This window comes from Aptenodytes patagonicus, chromosome 2, assembly GCF_965638725.1.
Source record: "Aptenodytes patagonicus chromosome 2, bAptPat1.pri.cur, whole genome shotgun sequence".
Taxonomy (NCBI): domain Eukaryota; kingdom Metazoa; phylum Chordata; class Aves; order Sphenisciformes; family Spheniscidae; genus Aptenodytes; species Aptenodytes patagonicus.
The window spans coordinates 138,856,225-138,874,923 of record NC_134950.1 but is presented as its reverse complement, the minus strand read 5'-3'; the positions used below and the strand labels follow the sequence as shown (position 1 = coordinate 138,874,923).

At 38.9% G+C, this 18,699-nt stretch overlaps 1 protein-coding gene across 1 annotated transcript in view; it reads left to right on the top strand.

The window, feature by feature from the left end:
- The window catches only part of BZW2 (basic leucine zipper and W2 domains 2), a 62,110-nt gene that overhangs the window by 23,209 nt on the left and 20,202 nt on the right, over positions 1–18,699 (top strand). The window contains exons 2-6 of the mRNA XM_076331390.1: positions 527–591; positions 7,192–7,368; positions 8,548–8,651; positions 11,422–11,487; positions 18,451–18,586. Coding sequence (XP_076187505.1) covers positions 534–591; positions 7,192–7,368; positions 8,548–8,651; positions 11,422–11,487; positions 18,451–18,586 — 541 coding nt within the window. The 5' untranslated portion in view covers positions 527–533. The remainder of the gene's footprint in view (positions 1–526; positions 592–7,191; positions 7,369–8,547; positions 8,652–11,421; positions 11,488–18,450; positions 18,587–18,699) is intronic.

Below are 18,699 nucleotides of genomic sequence, written 5' to 3'. Positions count from 1 at the left end.
GGGATTTGATTGTTAAAACATTGTCTTTGTGGTTAGACCGCAGTCATTTCTTCAGAAGGACGGTGTGTAGCCCTGGGAGTCCGATTGCCCAGTGAACATGCCGGAGGGCAAGACCTGTGCGGCACGGAGCCCCACCGGGATCGTTCCCAGTCCTGTGTCCTAGCGGCTTCTGTGTCCCCGAGCATCCCCATCTGCTGTGTGGGCAGCGCTGCTGTACCCCTGCCCCGGCAGTAAGGGCAGAGGCTCCATCACCTTCCTGCTTGGGTTTGAACCTTCACTTTTTTTATAGGGATGCTAAGAGCCAGGTTTTGAGAGAAGCACACCTCATCAAAGTTATTCTTGGATCATGGTGCTCTTCGTCTTTAAGATACTGTGAATTATTCTTTGAGTATACGTCAAGAACTTTCTTTTACCTTTCACATGTTAGGATTTTACTACACTGAATGTTTATTTTGCCTTTAGGTTAAGCTGTTGTCTGTAAATGCCATAGTAAAAATATCTTTTTTCTCTTTTTTTTTTCCTCCAGAAATTTTATGAATAAGAATCAGAAGCCGGTGCTAACAGGCCAGCGGTTCAAAACTAGGAAGAGGGGTAGGTTACATTATATTTTTAACTTTATTTTCCTCTTTGTTAAAAGGACTAGAAACAGGGCAGGTGGAATAAGTGAAAGTTCAATACAATTAAGGTTTTTCTCCCCTTCTCTTCAGCCATGTTAAGAGTGCAGATGTTATTTTTAACTAAACTCTACAAATTTTATTATTTTCTCTATATATCTTAGGACTTCCTGTAAAATTTGGGTTTATTAGCGATTAATTCTTGTAGAAGCCTCAGTTAAAAAATTAGATTCTAACTGAGTTTACAGTGTATTTACATACGAGGAAGAAGATTTATTAGATGTTTGTTTCAGGTGTTTCTTTAAATGTGCCTTTCAACTAAGAAGGCAAAATACAAGCTTTTGTTTAAAGGTTGCGTAAAGAAAATCTGGCTTTTTTTGTTTTGATTTTTGTTTTTTCTTTGACTCAAATCAATGCCATCTCTATAAATGAACCTTTCACACCTGAAGAGGAATTCTCTCACCTTCCTTCTCTATGAGATGGTCAGATCATTTTGTTGGCCCTGCTTTCTGTAACAAGAGGTCAAACCTCCTTTTTCACAAATACTTATTTTTGCTGTGTTAGTGTAGTTTGGTTTTATTGTTAAAATAAAACAATTACCATTTTACTCATTGTGATACTGATTTTCTGTAAACATGACCAACACTCTCTTTCCTTATGTACAATATTGCACCAATTTTTAAGGAAAGCTAAGTGGTGCTAATTATACTGATCATCCGGGTATTCTGTACAGCGAGTGTCATCCTAACATGCTTGCTCATACTATACTCAGAGTTCATTTGTCATGGTTTAGGGTCTGAGATGAATGCCCAACACTTTGAGGCAGAGAGCAAAAATATATGTAATAAATGATTTATTTTTTTCACAAAAAAAATGCCTGGTTTGTGAAAAGAAGGCTTAGATTTTTTGCTGTTGCAATAGCAGTTTGTTATAGCACACACAGGTGGGGTTCCTGTCTGTCATGTAACAGACTTTTTCCATCTTGACTTTCCTGTTTCTGATCAAAAGCTAACACCTGGTCTTAACGTCTTGTGACAGAAAATGTAGATAAGAGCATTTTCTCAGTGTGGATGAGAGAAATAAAAAGAGTTTGTAACCTTTCTCAGAAAATTACAAATTCTATCACGAGTCTGAAGAGCTGGGTGAGTGTCTTAAGATCTAGGATGATCACGAAGCTTGGATGAGAATTGCAAAATAGTTTGTTTTCAGTCGTGTTAAAAAGCAGTGCCAGCTTTCTCTCGTCTTTCCTCCCTTGTACACATCACTTTCTCAGTTAGTTTGACCTGTGTGGTCTCTTAAATGGAAAATGTCCTTTCTATGATGCACATGCAATGTTTTTAGGTATAACTAATTAAAAAATGAAACTTATATTGTTTGCAAATAAATGTCACGATGCTCCAGTAATTAGTGGGATTAACTTTCTATCAGCATGGTGCAGTAGCTGTACACTGCATTAACTAGCAACAGCATAGATGTAGCTAGAGGAATGGAATTAACAGTCCCCAGAGAAATACCTGTCAGATCAACCAGTAAAAGCAATCAGATATGCATACTGCTGGATTGATCCAATGTATTATTCAGTCTAGGTCAGTCAATTATGGTACACATGTTATTTGCTAAAATTGTCTTAGAAAACGTTCTCTCTCTCCTAAAGGCTTTATTTTCAGTCCCTGGTTTGCAATGTATTTGGCATAATGGGTCCTAATGCAGATTTGGTTTCTGACTCCTATTTAATACAAGTAATAATTAGAATAAATAAAGAGCTTTTATTTGTATTTCTGTGCCTATCTCTTGAATTTCTGTTACAGTGATTGGAAGTGGCAATAGATACTCATTGACTACATGGAAGAAGGAGAAGACTTGGGAGGCAGTCTGGAAGATTGGGGGGGGTGGTTTTTTTTGGTTTTTTGAGAGATTGCTTAAATGGGATTGGGGATATTAAATGGCTTTAATATAGAAATCTTAATATGCAAACACTTCTTTATGTGCTTAAAGCATAAAATCTCTTCTTCAAATATGGTGGGATCCTGGTTGCCTTAATATTTGAGGACCCTGCTTAGAAAATTGTAGATACCTGTTTTCTTTCTGGAGGCAGAGGGCTCGAGGAAGAGAAATGGCTTCCTACCATGTTTATTCCCTTCTGTTTGTATATACTTTTTCTTTTTGTACCATAGCAGTGTCGCAGACTGTTACGTCTCGGACATAAGAAGATATGATTAGGTTTTTTTCTCCTGACTTTCAGTATATCAGGGAGTCGTGAAACTTCACCCAGGTAGGAGAGAGTGCAGTGGCTGTGGTTGAACATGGCATTTCAGTCGTCGGAGACTAGTCTGTTGTGTGTAACAGGCAGGCAGTGGGGTCTGAAACGCACAAATGCTGGGGGGAGTGAGCTGGTTGAGAGAACTGCCAGTTTTTACTGGTTGATTTGTGTCTCACAATACTCTTTCCTCTTCTGAAGCGCCCAGGAGCACTGCCGTCTGAGGAGACAGTGAGGTGTAACATGGCAGTCAGGCATCTAATAAAAATAATTGTCCATATGAACTCTATCACTGCCACTGATCTCTGAATGCAAACAATTTTTGAGCTTTCAGAGAGCAAAAAAGGAAGAAGACGATATTTTTTTTTTCTTTAAAGTTTGAAAGTGTGCTTAGTGTCTAAAACATTTTTGAGAGGACTATGAAGGAGGAGCTTATAAATTCCACTCCTTCCAGTTCTATTAGTTGACCTAATAAAAGGTGTAAACCTTGCTTCCAGCATATATAGTGGCAGGCATTAAAATCACTTTAAAAAGATTTGAAGAAAGAAAAATGATGTTGTAAAGGGAGGAACCTTTTGACAGAAGGAGGCCTCTCACAGTTCCCTATCAAGGTTTTAGCAATCTGGGCAAAGAAAATAGTTTGGTTAGTTCTTAGTATAATCTCTGTACCTGTTGAATACTGCTTTTTTGGTGAGGGTCAGCAGTAGTTGGCATCTGGCCGGGATTTGTGCTTATGGTGCATATACGTGGGATGTGGATTGTATTGACTGCACTGTACTTGCATGCATGCAAATTGATGTCTTTGTGTCTTCTGAAATGAAAGAGGAGGAAATGGGAGTAGCAAAAATGCCAGTAGGAAATAAGGAAAATGTATGTATCCAGACAGTTGACAAATACCTATGGGACAAAAAGCTTCCTGCAGCATTAACAGGAACAAACAGTGCGTATTGTTTAAAGTAAGCTGACAAATCTGAGACCCAAGTTTGTTCCCATGGTATAGATAACATAAAGTTAATATCTGCTAAAAAAACTGGTACAAAAAGGTAAATGGCAGCATAAAAAGAAGCTAAGCTAAACAACGCATATTACTTTCAGAATGAAAATCGTCTAGTAAAAAGTCAATATTAACACCTTTACGTTAACATGAAGTCAGAAGGGGGACCAAAATGGCATCTCATTTTTCTACAGAAATATAGTTGCGGGCCTTCTGTTTAATAGTTAATACTAATTCTTAAGGAGGGAGGTATAAGTGTACTTTGTGATTTCCTTAGAAGCAAAAGAAAGGAAATAAGGATCCGGGAACATGATGAAAATGAAAAGCTGTGTATAGCAGCGCTGCATTGGATATTGTATGCATCACATCTGCAAGCTACACCTGCCTCCGCTAGCCCGTGATTGAAACTGTGCTTGTTTAGTAATTATGTACTTGACAGCTCAACATACTGTTACCACTTCTTGATGATGGCTTCTTACTCACCCTGTTGTCCTACATCAGCATATTCCTCTTCAGTACATTAGCTTGGTAGGAAAATGTTTCAATAAAATTAGAAATCATTTTTCACGCAATGAGTTTACCTCCTCTTCCTGTGTAAATTTTTAGATTGTGATAGACAAGAAAATAGTAGGGTACTCCAGATGAGAGGAGGACTTCTGGGGCCCGAGAAGAATCTCTTTAAAACAGCTAAGAAATATTAATCATGGTGTTTGTGTTTGTACTGAGCACTGTGTACCCATGATACCAAGCATATAACACCTTTCAGTTTAGACATGAACATCTTAAATTTTTAGACAAAGTACAGTTGAGAAAGTAAAATAGAATTTTTTTTTTTTAAACTCATCTCTTAAGACAGAACTCTCTCATTTTACTGGTCATCAAACATTTTTTTTTCCCTGCAAATAATACATACTTATTTGGTAACCCGAAAGAAAATAATGATGCTCAGATATTTGTTTATGGGTGGATCTGGGTTTCTTGTGTGCAAATAAAACTGCCTGAAGTACACATACTGAAGTACTTACACTTCAGTAAAAGGCTTGTTTGTTTGTGGGTTGGTTGGTTTGTTGCTTGTGTTAGGTTGTTTTAGTACTTCAAGTTAGAAGAGAGTTGCAACTGAGTATTTGGTAACTGGTCTGATAGCTTAGATGGGATTCCAGTAGTATGCTTCTCTGTAGGCATTTCTCCACGGTTCTTCAGTTTCCCCACTTGACCCTCTCTGGTTTGTCCACCATGGGCATGCCCTGAAGATATGAGAGATGGTTACTCCAATGGCAGACTCCAGGTCTTCATCACAGCTGAAAGTTGAGGTAACACAACTGAGAGCCTGAATATCTCCAAGGTCTGGGGTGAAGTAAAAGCCTGGGAAGAAGTTGCTTGCTGTTCAGGGAAGGGGCATATTGATTAGTTTATTGGATGATGAGACCGTGGTAGGGGAGAAGCTAGGTTGACACTATGATTGTGTGCATCGCTTCAGGACGAGCTGGGGTTGGGAACAGGTGGTTGCATGAGCGATGCACACAATCATAGTGTCGTATGTATATGGGTATCCATGGAGTTGAGTAATCCTCAGCTTTGGTCTGCGGAGGTCAGCTTCGGGGGATGGGGCAGCACCCCACTTGGAGATAGGTAATAGAGTCAACAAGCCACTAAAAGCTAGGCGTAGCAGGGGATTTCTGGAAAATAAGGTGATGCCTCATTTTTCCAGTGCAGCTGAGCACTTGACAGACAGCCCTGGAGCTGCTGTTGGCTGTGTGCTGCTGCCAGGCACCTTGGAAGGACAGGTTGACTAGACGCCTGAGCTTCCCGATGGCCTGGGACACTGAGTGGGAGGGACTGCTTATGTTTTCCAGGTACAATTGTTATGGGGGAAGGGAATGCATTGAAAGAGGGGGAGAATGTGCAAGTGATGCACTGAAGATGGTAGAATGAGCACACCCCAGGTACAGGCAGGGGAACAAGAAGAGAGAGAAATGTTTATGTATTAGAAATAATAAAGCTGATAAAAGTAGGCATTGTGTGTAAAATACTTATTTAATTGCCGTAAGGCTAATGTGGCTGGAGGAAAGAGATTAGGGGAAGAAAGGCTACTGGAAACCAAGGTCTTTTGGTTAATATTTGGGATAAAAAGCTGCACTATGAGTCACAGAGAAAGGAAACCTGCAGCCAGAGGATGTGTAATGTCCAGAACCTCTTCTCCCAAAAAGCCTGCAAGGGTTGCAGCTGGCACATTTCAGACTGCACATGTTTAGACAGGAGTTTTACCAATCCTCGTTCGTCTTAGTAACTAAAATCCCTGGATTTATCTTCTGGATATAATATGTGCAGGTTTTTTAAAGAACTTGTAACAACATTTGTGTCAGCAGGTGATAACAAGCTAGTTTTGTTTTTTGAGTGTCACAGAACAGCTCGCAGTTGTGTTTCTGAAGTTCAGAGTTATTTTGACGGTAACAAACATTTCGTATGTGCCCTTGAGAAAGTCAGGACTTGCTTTGCTAAAAAGCTTCAAGTGTCTGTGGTAAACTGTTAACAACCTGCAAGAAAAAGCAGCAGGAGGTATGGGTAAATCTACCTAGCTTTATCTGGAGGTTGCAGTTACATCTGTTGTGGCTAATGGCCTTGACATAGGGATATTGTCTGGGGGTCAGACTGTACCTTAACTGAGTTCAACCAGGGACAACTGTAGAAAATGTGATGTGAGCGCTGCATTTCTGTGTTCCTAGCACTGCTTAGGTCTGTGAATATGAAAGATAAACTCTTGGTTACGCCGTGTGGCAGGATCCTAAATATTTACGCTAAAAGTATTTTTATGAATACCTTGATCTCCTCTTTTCCTGAAGACTTGTCTTTTTGAAAACATTTTAGATATGCAACCATAGTTATTTAAAGAAAAATATCAAGAAATGAAAAATGGAGTGTTCCTACAGTGAGATTATTTACACATAACTGACATACCCTTTATTCTGTTACTAGATTTAGCAATGCATAATGATAAGCACATTTGATAATACCTTCAACAAGAGAAGCAAGAGTATGAAATTTGAAAACAATTTCAATAGTTGCTTTTCCTCCCTTTTATTTATTTATTCCTATATGTTTGTATGTGTCTTGGTATTTTGAGGGGATGAGGGGCAGAGGGAAGCAAGGGTAAACACTGCAAAATTTCCAGAGGCAATAAAAGCCAACCAAACAAACTTTTGGTGCATTAACCAGAACGGGAAGAATATGTTTAGGTGCCATGGTCGTTTCAATTGCTGGCTGATAGGGGATTTTAAACAGAAAGTTTCAAACTGACTTTCTCTCCTTCTCCTTTATCTCTGTTCCAGATGAAAAGGAGAAATTTGAACCCACAGTCTTCAGGGATACGATTGTCCAAGGCCTCAATGAAGCTGGGAGTGATCTGGAGGCTATAGCCAAGTTTCTGGATGCAACTGGCTCACGGCTTGATTATCGCCGCTATGCTGACACACTCTTTGATATTTTGGTAGCTGGCAGCATGCTAGGTAAACTGCAGTGTACCTGATGCAGAGTTTTGAGGATCAGCCTTGCTTCTTTTAAGATGCTGTCTTGCCTAACGAAGTGGAAACTATAAACTGTATTATGATGTCACTTATCTAGATACTTCTTGTATCTCGTATCATAGAATTGTTTATTGTTTGTAGTGCAGTAATACCTAGGGGCTTGATTGTGTGAGGCATTCTGCAAATACCACACAAAATGGATACTGCTCTGAGAAGCCTTCAGTCTGAGCTGAAACGGCATATAAATGCAACAGCAAAGAAGATGAGAGACGCTAACTAGGGGAAACAGAGGAATTTATTAGCCTGAAAAGGTGTAATACAGCACTCCAGGTTATTAGCTGTTGTAAAGCTTGCTTTGTAGACGTTGCAACAAAGGCTAACTAAGAGGAGAAGCGAAGGATAATGAGGAGTGCTTAGTGGATGTTCATGGGGCATTTCTCCCAGGTATGACTGGCAGCATGGGTGAAAACGCCTTTCGCCTTCCTCTGTATTTTGAATAAGTTGGCTCTTTTTACTGGTCATGTTGGTTTGATTCCTGCTTCCTGCTCTTTGGTATGTAAGAAGAAAAGACGTTTCTGTAAGACTTCAGGTAACACAGGAAACAAAAGCCAGTGGAAATATCTAGGTAAAAAGCTCTCAACAAAATAAGCTAGGAGAAAACTTTTGCAGCAGTGTTTTGAATGTTTACATTGGCCTGGTAAGTATTAGAGGGGTTAGGGAGATGTTCCAAGTCCTCAAATTATTAACAGAGTGCTAATACTTTTCTCTTTGGAAAGGATTTATATTATTGTGGTGTTTAAAGTAGTAGTTATGTGCAAGGGTTGTGCTCCAACCCATACTTATTGGATCACACTCAGTCCTCAAAAACAGCTAAGATTCCTTAGTGTGACCTGAATCTCTCAGTCTTGTGAGGCCTGTGTGATCTAAGGTGCAGCATATCGGCCTGCTGTCCCTTCTGTCAGGTGCCACCACAGCCTTGCAAAGTTCTGTCTCTCTCTCTTCCCCCCAGTCCCCTGCTAGCTCTTACCCTTGCCTTTTTGCCTCAGTGATACTAACACAAGACTTACGAGACCCATTAAATCTTGTAATTATAGAACATTCTCTAAAGTGAGAAATTGTTTCTTGCCTTTTTTTTTTTTTTTTTTTCCCCCACTTTCTTAGCTCCTGGAGGCACACGCATAGATGACAATGACAAGACCAAGATGACCAACCACTGTGTATTTTTTGCAGATGAAGATCATGATGCCATCCGAAATTATGCTCAGGTCAGTAAAGGCGTGGTTGATTACTGTTTTCCATTTATGTATCAAAAGGGATTACAGTGGAACATCTGCAGACTGTCTAGGCTGCAATAGGCTAGTTACAGGGCAATTGAAAATCCAGTTAACCAGTAATCTGCCCTAACCTATGAATTTTAGGTAAGAAAATAGGATGACTAAGATAATCTGATCACAGCTGGCAATGCTTTCTTTTACAGAAGGCAGTCCTACTTATTTCAGTCTGCTGTTGGTTCAGTATATTTTTAGACACCATCCTTATTATTTTTGTTGACCTTTTCTGTATGCAGCCTGAAAGATTTGTATGAACATATTTTTAGAAACACATGAAGTATGTGAATGACAAAAAATATAAAGCTCACGCCTCCAACCATTAGTTGTATAACTAGTTAGGAATTGGGCATATATTCCAAGAGCTTTCATTTCTCCTACATATGGGATATATAATTTCTTTCTGCAGGAATAAGGCTTGCGCAAATAGGCCTATGTGAAATTAACACAAATAAGCAGTGAAGCTTAAAACATTATTGAAGAGAAGCTAATGTTGTGTAACTCCTTAATGGAAGATAACAATTATATGACAAAATACAGTAAGAATTCTATTGAAAGTTCAAAGCCACCATGCAATTTTGGATACAAGTAGGATTGCATAAAAATGCAGTACCATTGAAACTCCCATATGTCAAAAGTCTATTGTTAATTGAGTAACATATTTATCTTTTTAAATAACTAGTTATTATTGGGATGCTGGAGACAGTAATTGAAAGCATAAAAGCCACTGTCCCTGCTAAGGTGTTGAGGGTGGTAAGTTGCTGAAAAGGTGCATGGTTGATTTAAAGGGTGCTGGGATCAGAATCTGCATTGGTAACAAATGTTTGCTAAATAGCAGAAAGCTCCTTTAAAACCACATCTTTGATAATCTGAAGAAGTGAAATATACTTATTTCTGGAAAGGGAGTCAAGATATCTTGTGTATGAGCTTTATCGTCTCTTAAAAACAGGCTATTCTACTTCAGGAAAACCTCTGTTATTGGTAAAAGCATTGATTCTGTCTTCTTGAATTTTAATATTTTAATGGTTTGATAATAATGGCAGTACCATTTCTCCAAGGAGAAATTTAACTTTAATATAAAAGGTTGCATGTTGGAAAACGGAAAGGAAGGCTTCGGTATTTCAAGCAGTGGATTTTTCAATGTATTCTCTGTATTTCAAACCAAAAGCCACAAAAATAAGTCAACAGTTTGGAGTTAAATCCTGAGAAGACATATCCTTTTATAGACCTTGCCAGTTTTTTTCATGCATAATGGGAAATAGAGCTCTTATTGTATTATGAAAAAGTGGAGCTAGGCTAAAATAGTGTGTGGAGCTTCCTTATCTTCTAGGTAATATCTTACTCTGACTCCCAAATGAACCAGTAGTGTGGCTATTTTTTGTGGTTTTAGTCATGCAAACAATTCAAAGAGTGAAAAGTCTTCAAGAAAAAAAGACTAAAGCTAGCGTTGATATTTTAGCAGATTATTTGCTTATGAAGTGTACTTCTGTCATTTACAGGGACTTACTTAAAAATATATAAAATTTTGTTTGGAAATATGAACAAGATGCTAGATTACATTTTTGTCTTACACCTTATTTTATGCCTTATTTTATTAGAATTTTCTGTCTCTCTGGCTTTCAGCATGGCCACAACTTGATTTTCACTTGTTCTGAGCCAAAATACTACCATTTAGGATGTTTGGATGTATTTTACGTTCTCTGAAAAGTGAATTGAAACTTTCTAAACTTAATTTCCCCCCACCACCACCATCCAGCCTGACAATAATGTCATTTGTTCCCCATATAAACCTTTTTACCTGTGACAGTGAGTCATATGTTTTGTGCTCTTTGTACAGTAGTGAAAGCAGTGATTTGTTTATTTAATTTCTTATCTCTCCCTTCTTCCATCTGAATGCACCCTGCGCCTGTGCTGCTTCTGCTTTCATAATCTGTGGTCGCATGATGGGAAACAAATGGTGAAAACCGGAGAACAAGTGTTTCCAAAAACATACTTGTTGTAAAAGCTTTGTCAAATGTTCTTCCTCTTTTCCCTGGCAGTAGTGTGTTTTGTTGTAAGCATTCGTGTTAGTGGATTTGACAAAGATCCTGCATCTACTGAAGATGCCCAGCAGTGCTACCTGACTGTCTCACTCCATTGGTTTACACCTGACAGCTTCCCCAGAGAGCTGCATTACCAGGGGAAGGGTGCAGAGTTAACCTCCTTCTCCTCCTCCTTTCCCCTGCTTTTGATCTATGGATAGGGTGAAAAGTAGAGTAGGAATAAAATTTTGAGAAATACAAAAAAGACAACCCTTAAACTGTAGTAAATTCTGATTCAAACATTGCTCTATGAGGCAAGAATTGCAAAAATTGTATTTTTCCACTTGTGAACAAACTAATAGAGAAGGATATTTCATGGTCTGCCATGAGACAGACAACGCAACAGTTGTCTGCAGAAATACCATTCTGCTGGCTGATTATTTCCTGGAAACAATGTCTAAAGGAAAGCTGTGCAGTGGAATATTAGGGTGTAAGAAGTCAGCAGTGCTTCCTACTCTTTCTTTCCTGCTGTGGAAATAATAAAAAAATATTGTCTTATCATGGATTAGTCAAAGATATCCTTTATTGATTCAGTAGTGGCAGTCTTGTTTCCCTTTGCCTTTTTTGTAAAGAAGGATGGCTGCAATTGTTACATTTTTTTTAAGTTAATCTGTGTTTATCTTTAGGTCTTCAATAAACTTATCAGGAGATACAAATACCTGGAGAAGGCATTTGAAGATGAAATCAAAAAGGTAGTGTTGGTGGCAGTCTCCTCTTGAGCGTTAATATTTTTTACCCTATGTCTAATATAATTGTGTATGTACAAATGCGGTGCTGTTATGTATTTTATTTAGCTCTACTGGAAAAGAGGGTGGAATCTACAGGTGGCAACTTTCGTCTGCAAATTTAGCTCTATGGGAATACTCCTGGCAGCACTTGATGTAGAGTAATTCTGAATTAATGCTTCACTTGGTCGCTTTGACCAAACTCACTTTCTTATCCCAGGCTCTTCTGTGCAGAACTTCAGTATGCTTTGGAGTATAGTTCTTAATGAGAGGTGGTGTTACTATCCTGCTAATAGGACAGCTCTCTGTGGTTTTTTCCCATAGAATAGATGCAAATCTGCTGTGCAGAATGTCACTTGATGTATGAGTATTTGTTGTGGTTTAATCCCAGCCAGCAACTAAGCACCACACAGCCACTCGCTCACTCCCCCCGGGTGGGATGGGGGAGAGAATCGGAAGACTAAAAGTGAGAAAACTCGTGGGTTAAGATAAAGGCAGTTTAATAGGTAAAGCAAAAGCTGCACGCAAGCAAAGCAAAACAAGGAATTCATTCACTGCTTCCCATCAGCAGGCAGGTGTGCAGCCATCTTCAGGAAAGCAGGGCTCCATCACGCGTAACAGTTACTTGGGAAGACAAACGCCATCACTCCGAATGTTCCCCCCTTCCTTCTTCTTCCTCCAGCTTTATGTGCTGAGCATGACGTCACATGGCGTGGAATATCCCTTTGGTCAGTTGGGGTCAGCTGTCCCAGCTGTGTCCCCTCCCAGCTTCTTGTGCACCCCCAGCCTACTCACTGGTGGGGTGGGGTGAGAAGCAGAAAAGGCCTTGACCCTGTGTAAGCACTGCTCAGCAGTGACTAAAACATCCTTGTGTTATCAACACTGTTTTCAGCACAAATCCAAAACACAGCCCCATACTAGCTGCTATAAAGAAAATTAACTCTATCCCAGCCAAAACCAGCACAGTATTAAATGACTCCTGCATTGCGGAATGAGTCCTAACCATAAGTTTTTGTATTCAAGGCCATAGATAAGTGCGAGAGAAAGTCATCACCACTGGCAGAGTGCTCAGGATTTGCCTGTTAGACTGTAGTGGATATTTGTGGATACTGTTTTGTTTTGTGATACTGAATTCTAAGGAGACAGGAGAAACCTGGCTAGAAATTTTTGAAAAGCAAAATACGGATTTATTTTGTCTATTTTGAGTTCCAAGTAACAGATGTGAATATATTTTTCTAATGGCCTGAATAAGTAATAAATGCTGTGCTGTGCTGTAACTCAACAGGCAAATTTGCTGATAATGGCAAAACCTGTCCTGTGACTAAAATACCATGTTTGTTAAAAGTAAAAGTGTGTTTCCATATTTTTTAAACGTTAGAAAGGTTGTTGCAAGGGTCGAGTGAGGGTAAGTCTGGAGCATGATGCCTCACCACCACCTCTTGTGACTGAATAAATTTGGCTCTGATTTATACATTCTTGCTCATATAGGAAATTATTTTTGCGCTTGTGGCCAGCCTGCCTATTAACTGATGCTGATTGCTCAATACATCATTCTAAAGACCTAAATTTACCTCTATCCCCACACAAATCTAATGTTCTTGCTGTTAATTACTATAATCATTGACATGAGAAGCGCTGACTCATAGCATTCAAGTTTTAGAGAGTGTTCAGCATATTAAGCAAATGCCACGTCAATTCAAGCCTCCTCCTCTCTCTTCTTTAACTTGCTTGGGTTTGAATCCTTTAAGTTTCTAAGAATTGACTTTGCGCACTTAGTAACAAGATGAGACTATGTTTAATGTACAATAATTTGACTCTCCAGTTGAGGAACAAGTGGCTCTGATCTGAAGATTAGCCGTACGCTAGCTTGAGAGAAAGCAATAATTTGCGGTACAGTGTGACTGGAGTCATGACACTCATTTAAAGCCATTGGAAGCATCCTAGCCGTGGCAGCACGGGGTCAGAGTGGGCTTGCTCACCTTGCAGGCTGCAAATCTCAATTTTATGTACATGCTTTTTGTATAGTTTTCAGTGTCAGATTACATCATGTATAACAGATCATGAGATGAGGTTTGCATAGTGGCCCTAGGCTGGGGGGTAACTTTTCCATCTGCCCTTCCATTGCCACCCTTAGCTCTGTGCTCTGGTGCGAATCTTGGTGTGGCTCCTGGGGATTTGGCCTTTCGGCGTGGGTGCCGGGTGCGCTCTCTTCCTCAGTGAATGCAGTTTATCTGAGAATTAGAAACTGGGTAGGTGGTTGTGAAGGTCTGGGCCTGTGTGTTGCACCTGCGCTGTCATTGCCTTAAAAACCTTGAGGACTATTTGTAGATGCCTTTTGCTTACCTCCTCCCTCCCCCTGTTTGCGTGAACCCAACAAGTGACTGTCTTCTCGCTGATAAGGCTGCTGGGTTTTTAGCTATTTAATGCTTTAATCACTGTGTGCAGTAACTTGTATGAGAGTAGCTGTTCATAGGGGGTCAGAAGATAGATACCTTAGTATTTCTAGAAGGTGTTTCTGCAAGATTTAGTAGTTCAAAGACTACAGTTAGTCGGTGGTTAGAAAAGCAAGAGCGCAACTCCTTGATGTTGTTTCATGGGTCACTGTCCCAGCAATGAAAGTGATTTTTCTGGCAGATTCATTAGGCGGCTAGAGCATTTGGAGGAAAATTAGCTCTTCTCACAGAAAAAGTAATGCTAAAACAACCAAGGCAATACCAGCAATTTCACTCTAAAGAAGCAGATGGTGTCAGTGGGACTTCTTTCAAGAGAGATTCTCTTAAATGGCAGTATTTGTACAAGTATTTGCTTTATGTCTTCTAGTTCGTAACTTTGTCTTTAGGACAATATTATTTCCCAGCACCTTTCCCTTTTTTTGTCTGCTTCTAGCTCTCAAGTGTTTTATTTCTTAACTCTCTCCCCCCAAAATTGCCAGTTATTCTTTCCTCTAGTGACATAAGTATACCATACATCTAAATTTTTACATCTAAATTATTTTGTGCAAGCAATTTCAACAGTAGACAAAGATGTTGAAGTGTTTTTTGATATAGGCAGCTTAAGTTCATAGGAGCACTGCCCAGTGTACTGGTGTAGACCTATGACAAATTTTGCAATAATTTCAGTAAAATTCTCCGTTCCAAATTTGTGTTTGTCTTATATATGTATTTCTGTTCAGGTCAGTGGATGAAGAATGCAATGTTAGCTGTCTATATAGTGTGTTTGCATGTTTAAGTAGCATCCTATATAGGTTTTTTATTATAAAAATTGGGATAAAGTACAGATAAGTATATTTTTGGTCTTAACAGTGGTAAATATTACTGAGTCATGTGAGGACATCTGAAGTACTGGGAGATGTTATGAGGTCCTTTGTTCGTGTTGCTATTTTCCTAATGAAAGAACCCTAAATCGAGCTGGGAATTATGAAATAAGAGGAGACTAATATTCTGAGATCAAATGGGGATTAAACAGAGATGCTTTAAGTCAGCTAAATGAAAGACAAGAATTAGTCAGCAGGTATCTGTTATGTTAGCTGCCTTCTCCATTGCTGACAATTCAGTGCTGTCTACAGATGTGACAAACTGTCAGATGCTAAAGCAGCAGACCACTTCAGATAATGAAGATATAAAAAGACACCACACTCCCTGTGTGGATAAAATTCCTTAATTTTCACTGTTAAGGTTTCCAGATCACAAGAGGAGAGCAGAAGCACTTGTTTTTCTTGTGTGCTTTTTAATGTTGTGTGCGTGTCTTTACTTGTGCATATCTTTTGTGCCCAGAATTTGTGCTTAAAAGACTTTGTCTTTAAAGACAAAAATAGCATGGAACAGCACATTAGGTCTGGTCTTGTGCTTATTAGGCATTCTGAACTCCCACTTAAATAGGTGGGAGTTCGTATAGCTATGATAAAAATACTAAATTGTGAGCCAGAACTGCGCATTTTATGCCTGGAATCAGTCTGTATCTGTAACAAAAGCAGTAATGCCAGTCCTTGGCTAACAGCAGGGAAGCATCAGCTTGGAGAACTTTCCGTGGGTGGTTTGGTACTATTCTGAAGTGACTTGGACATTTTGTGACTTCCCTGCTGAGGTTTGTAATCGTGATGGTAAAAGAAGAGCTCTTAAAGTAATCAGCAATAAAAATCTGAAACAACAGCTTTGAACCGAACGTTTTGTTCTTTTTGATGGTTTTTAAGTGGGTTTATTAAAGGTTTTGATTCTTCCCATCACCCAGTCTCCCCCTAAATTAGGCTATGTTTCACAACTGCTTGAAACTATAGTATGGAACAGCAGAAAATGACACGTATGTTTATTTGAGCTGCTTTTCAAAAATATTAGTAAAACAAAAATTATGCTAGTAGCACCAACAGTACTTTAAGTTGTGAGAGACGTGTAGGTGATGAGGTTCCTGCTCAAAACATACTGCAGTGGGGTACAGTTCAAGAACACCATAGTTTAGATTCATGCTAAGAGATTTGCAAGAAGCATGTTTCAAAGGAAAAGGAAGAGGATGAGGCTGTGAACTTCATAGATACATGATTTCAGACCTTCCAAAACATTTGAAGAAATACAGATTTCTCAAAACTAGAGTTGATAAATGTTTGGATGTTCTTCTCTTAGAATCCTTCTCCACCTTGGACTGCATAACTCTGGCTTTGCAGCTGGATTTACTGCCGTTGTTGCTTTCGTGACTCAAATCTAACATGAATGGGTATAACTGTTCATGGTCTACTTACTCATTACTGACAAAACCCAATGCAGGTTACAGCTCAGAAATATGTCAAAACCTGGTCTGTCATGTTAAAGTAGTCAGTGTGACCACATTCTAATCAAAATCCTCATCTGTTGCTTATATGGGAGCAGAAGGTGTTAGAGTTAAGTAGCCTACACAAAAATCTAAAGCAGTTTCCTCTTTGTTAACAGTCTCAGTACTTACAGTAAAGAGCAAAAGGTCTAATTCAGATTTTGTCTTATGCAGATCTCATTTTGGTACAGTATTGTTGATAAAGCTTGCATAAAGAAAACTTGAAATCCCCAGGCCTCCATTTTACACTAGACTTATATTGAAATTCTGTTAAAATGTTTTCAGTCTTCCCGTTAAATGTGGCCCTGGAGTTCCTTTACCTGCACCATTATATATACCAGTTAATTGCTGCATTTGAAAATACAGCACACCACTTGTTTCTCATCCATATATTTAGAAATAATAATTCCATTCATCTGCATCCCAAATTTCCTTACTTTTTTTGATTGTGAGTCACAGTTTGTTGAAATAAAATTACACCTTGAGATTTTACAGTTTCATAATTTTTCTTTTAAGCTAAAACTGCATGTTGCAATCATTTGGCTGAAGCCCACTAAAAAACCCAAATGATTTGTCTGTGGTTGAATCATTCAGGCCTGGGTAAGCTGTAATTTAAAGCTGATGCTATTATGTAAGTACTACCGTATGAATGAGGGTTTTTTCGGTTTTGTTCACTGATACAGAGCAGAGCTGTTCATAAAACACTGCATGAGTTTTAATAAATTACTTCATTAGTTATCTGGCTTTTTAAAATACCACTGCATTCAGATAAGCTGCTTAGATGTCTTGGAGAGGAGCTCTCCCTGTCCATGGTAACAAACAAGCGCAGGGACGTGACTGATATTCTGTCCCTTCATATGGGTAGGTTTTGGTAGTTAGGAAATACCCTTAAATTGGAAACTGGGTGGGAATTTTCCATCAGAATGAGCTGTTCTGCTTTGATTGCATCTGTTGCTCATTTGGAGAAGGAAAAAGAGAGTCGTGACAGCAGAAGGTAGCTGAATAAAGTGCTGGTGGCTGAAGAAGAAAAAGAGAATTCCTTTTTAACTCCAGAAATGGATGTCTGCAGTCTTTTTTTTCCTTTTTGCTTTTTTCCTTTTTTTGTGGTGATGGTAAATTTGTAAGCTAGCTTCCGATGGGGTCAGCAGCTTTTTGCAATGAATGAAGCTGCCCTTTGCTGTCTAGCCTCCTTTTTCCCATCACCCATATTGTGATTGCTAACAACATGTTAAGAAAACATTATTGTTAACGGTAATGCTATTGGCAAAAATCTCATTTAGCACAACTTTTTTTCCTGATGTAAAGGAAAAGAGGTGTAATGTACTTCATCAATACGCTTTCAAGTCAGTCATTTTAACATATGAAATTAAGATATTTAAAATAGACTTAATTGCCATTTTAGACTTTAAGAGGTAAATAAGTAGTTCAGATCTTCTAGCGCGTAAGACAGTGAGGTTTGTAATTTTTTTCTCAAGCTAGTTGTTTCCTCTTGTAATTAGTGGGAATGGCGAGGTCTTAAAACAGCTTTTGTTCCTGTCTGTCCTTTGTCAGCTTTATCAAGAATGTCTGAACTTGAAATATATTTCTTATTTTAGCCAATAGAAAACCTGTTGTAATTGTGCTGTGTTCCCTTCCCCAAAAGGAAAACAGGAAACTTTCTCATCCTTTTATTGTTCGCATGTGTGATAGTTTTTGTAAGCTAGAAAAGGAACTGCAACTGTGTGGGGCTTAGTCCGAAGTCTGAAGACGTGAACGGGCAGGCTCCTGTCAGCCTGTTGAAATCAGCAAGTCTGTGATCCTGTAATTTCTGTGGGTCTCCAGCCTTTAACAAGCACTTTTATTTTTACACGTATATACGTATATTTGGAGAAGACCGGCCTCGTCTCCATGAGTAAGGCTGTATTCCACATGCTTGCGTCCTTACGGGAAGTGAAATTGTAAGCGATCAGTGAAATGGCACTGCCATGCTTCAGGACAGATTTTGACATCACTGGTATTAATTATAGTGGGACTTCTTGAGACATAAGAAATTAAACTGTCTGCTAATACTCATCTCTACCTGTATCATTGCCAATGGCTCAAATATGTCTTTTTTTTCTTTTTTTTTTTTTTTTTTTCTTGTCTGACCCACAGCTTCTGCTGTTTCTTAAAGCCTTTACTGAGACAGAACAGACAAAGCTGGCAATGCTTTCTGGCATCCTGTTAGCCAACGGGACTCTTCCTGCTACAATTTTAACAAGCCTCTTCACTGACAATATAGTCAAAGAAGGTAATTTTCTCTATGATCTTTTTTCTTACATTAGTTTTAATTGGAGATGTATTTTATTGCAACATATTTTATATGTTGGAAGCCTGTAACTGTACACCAGAAATCAGTATTTT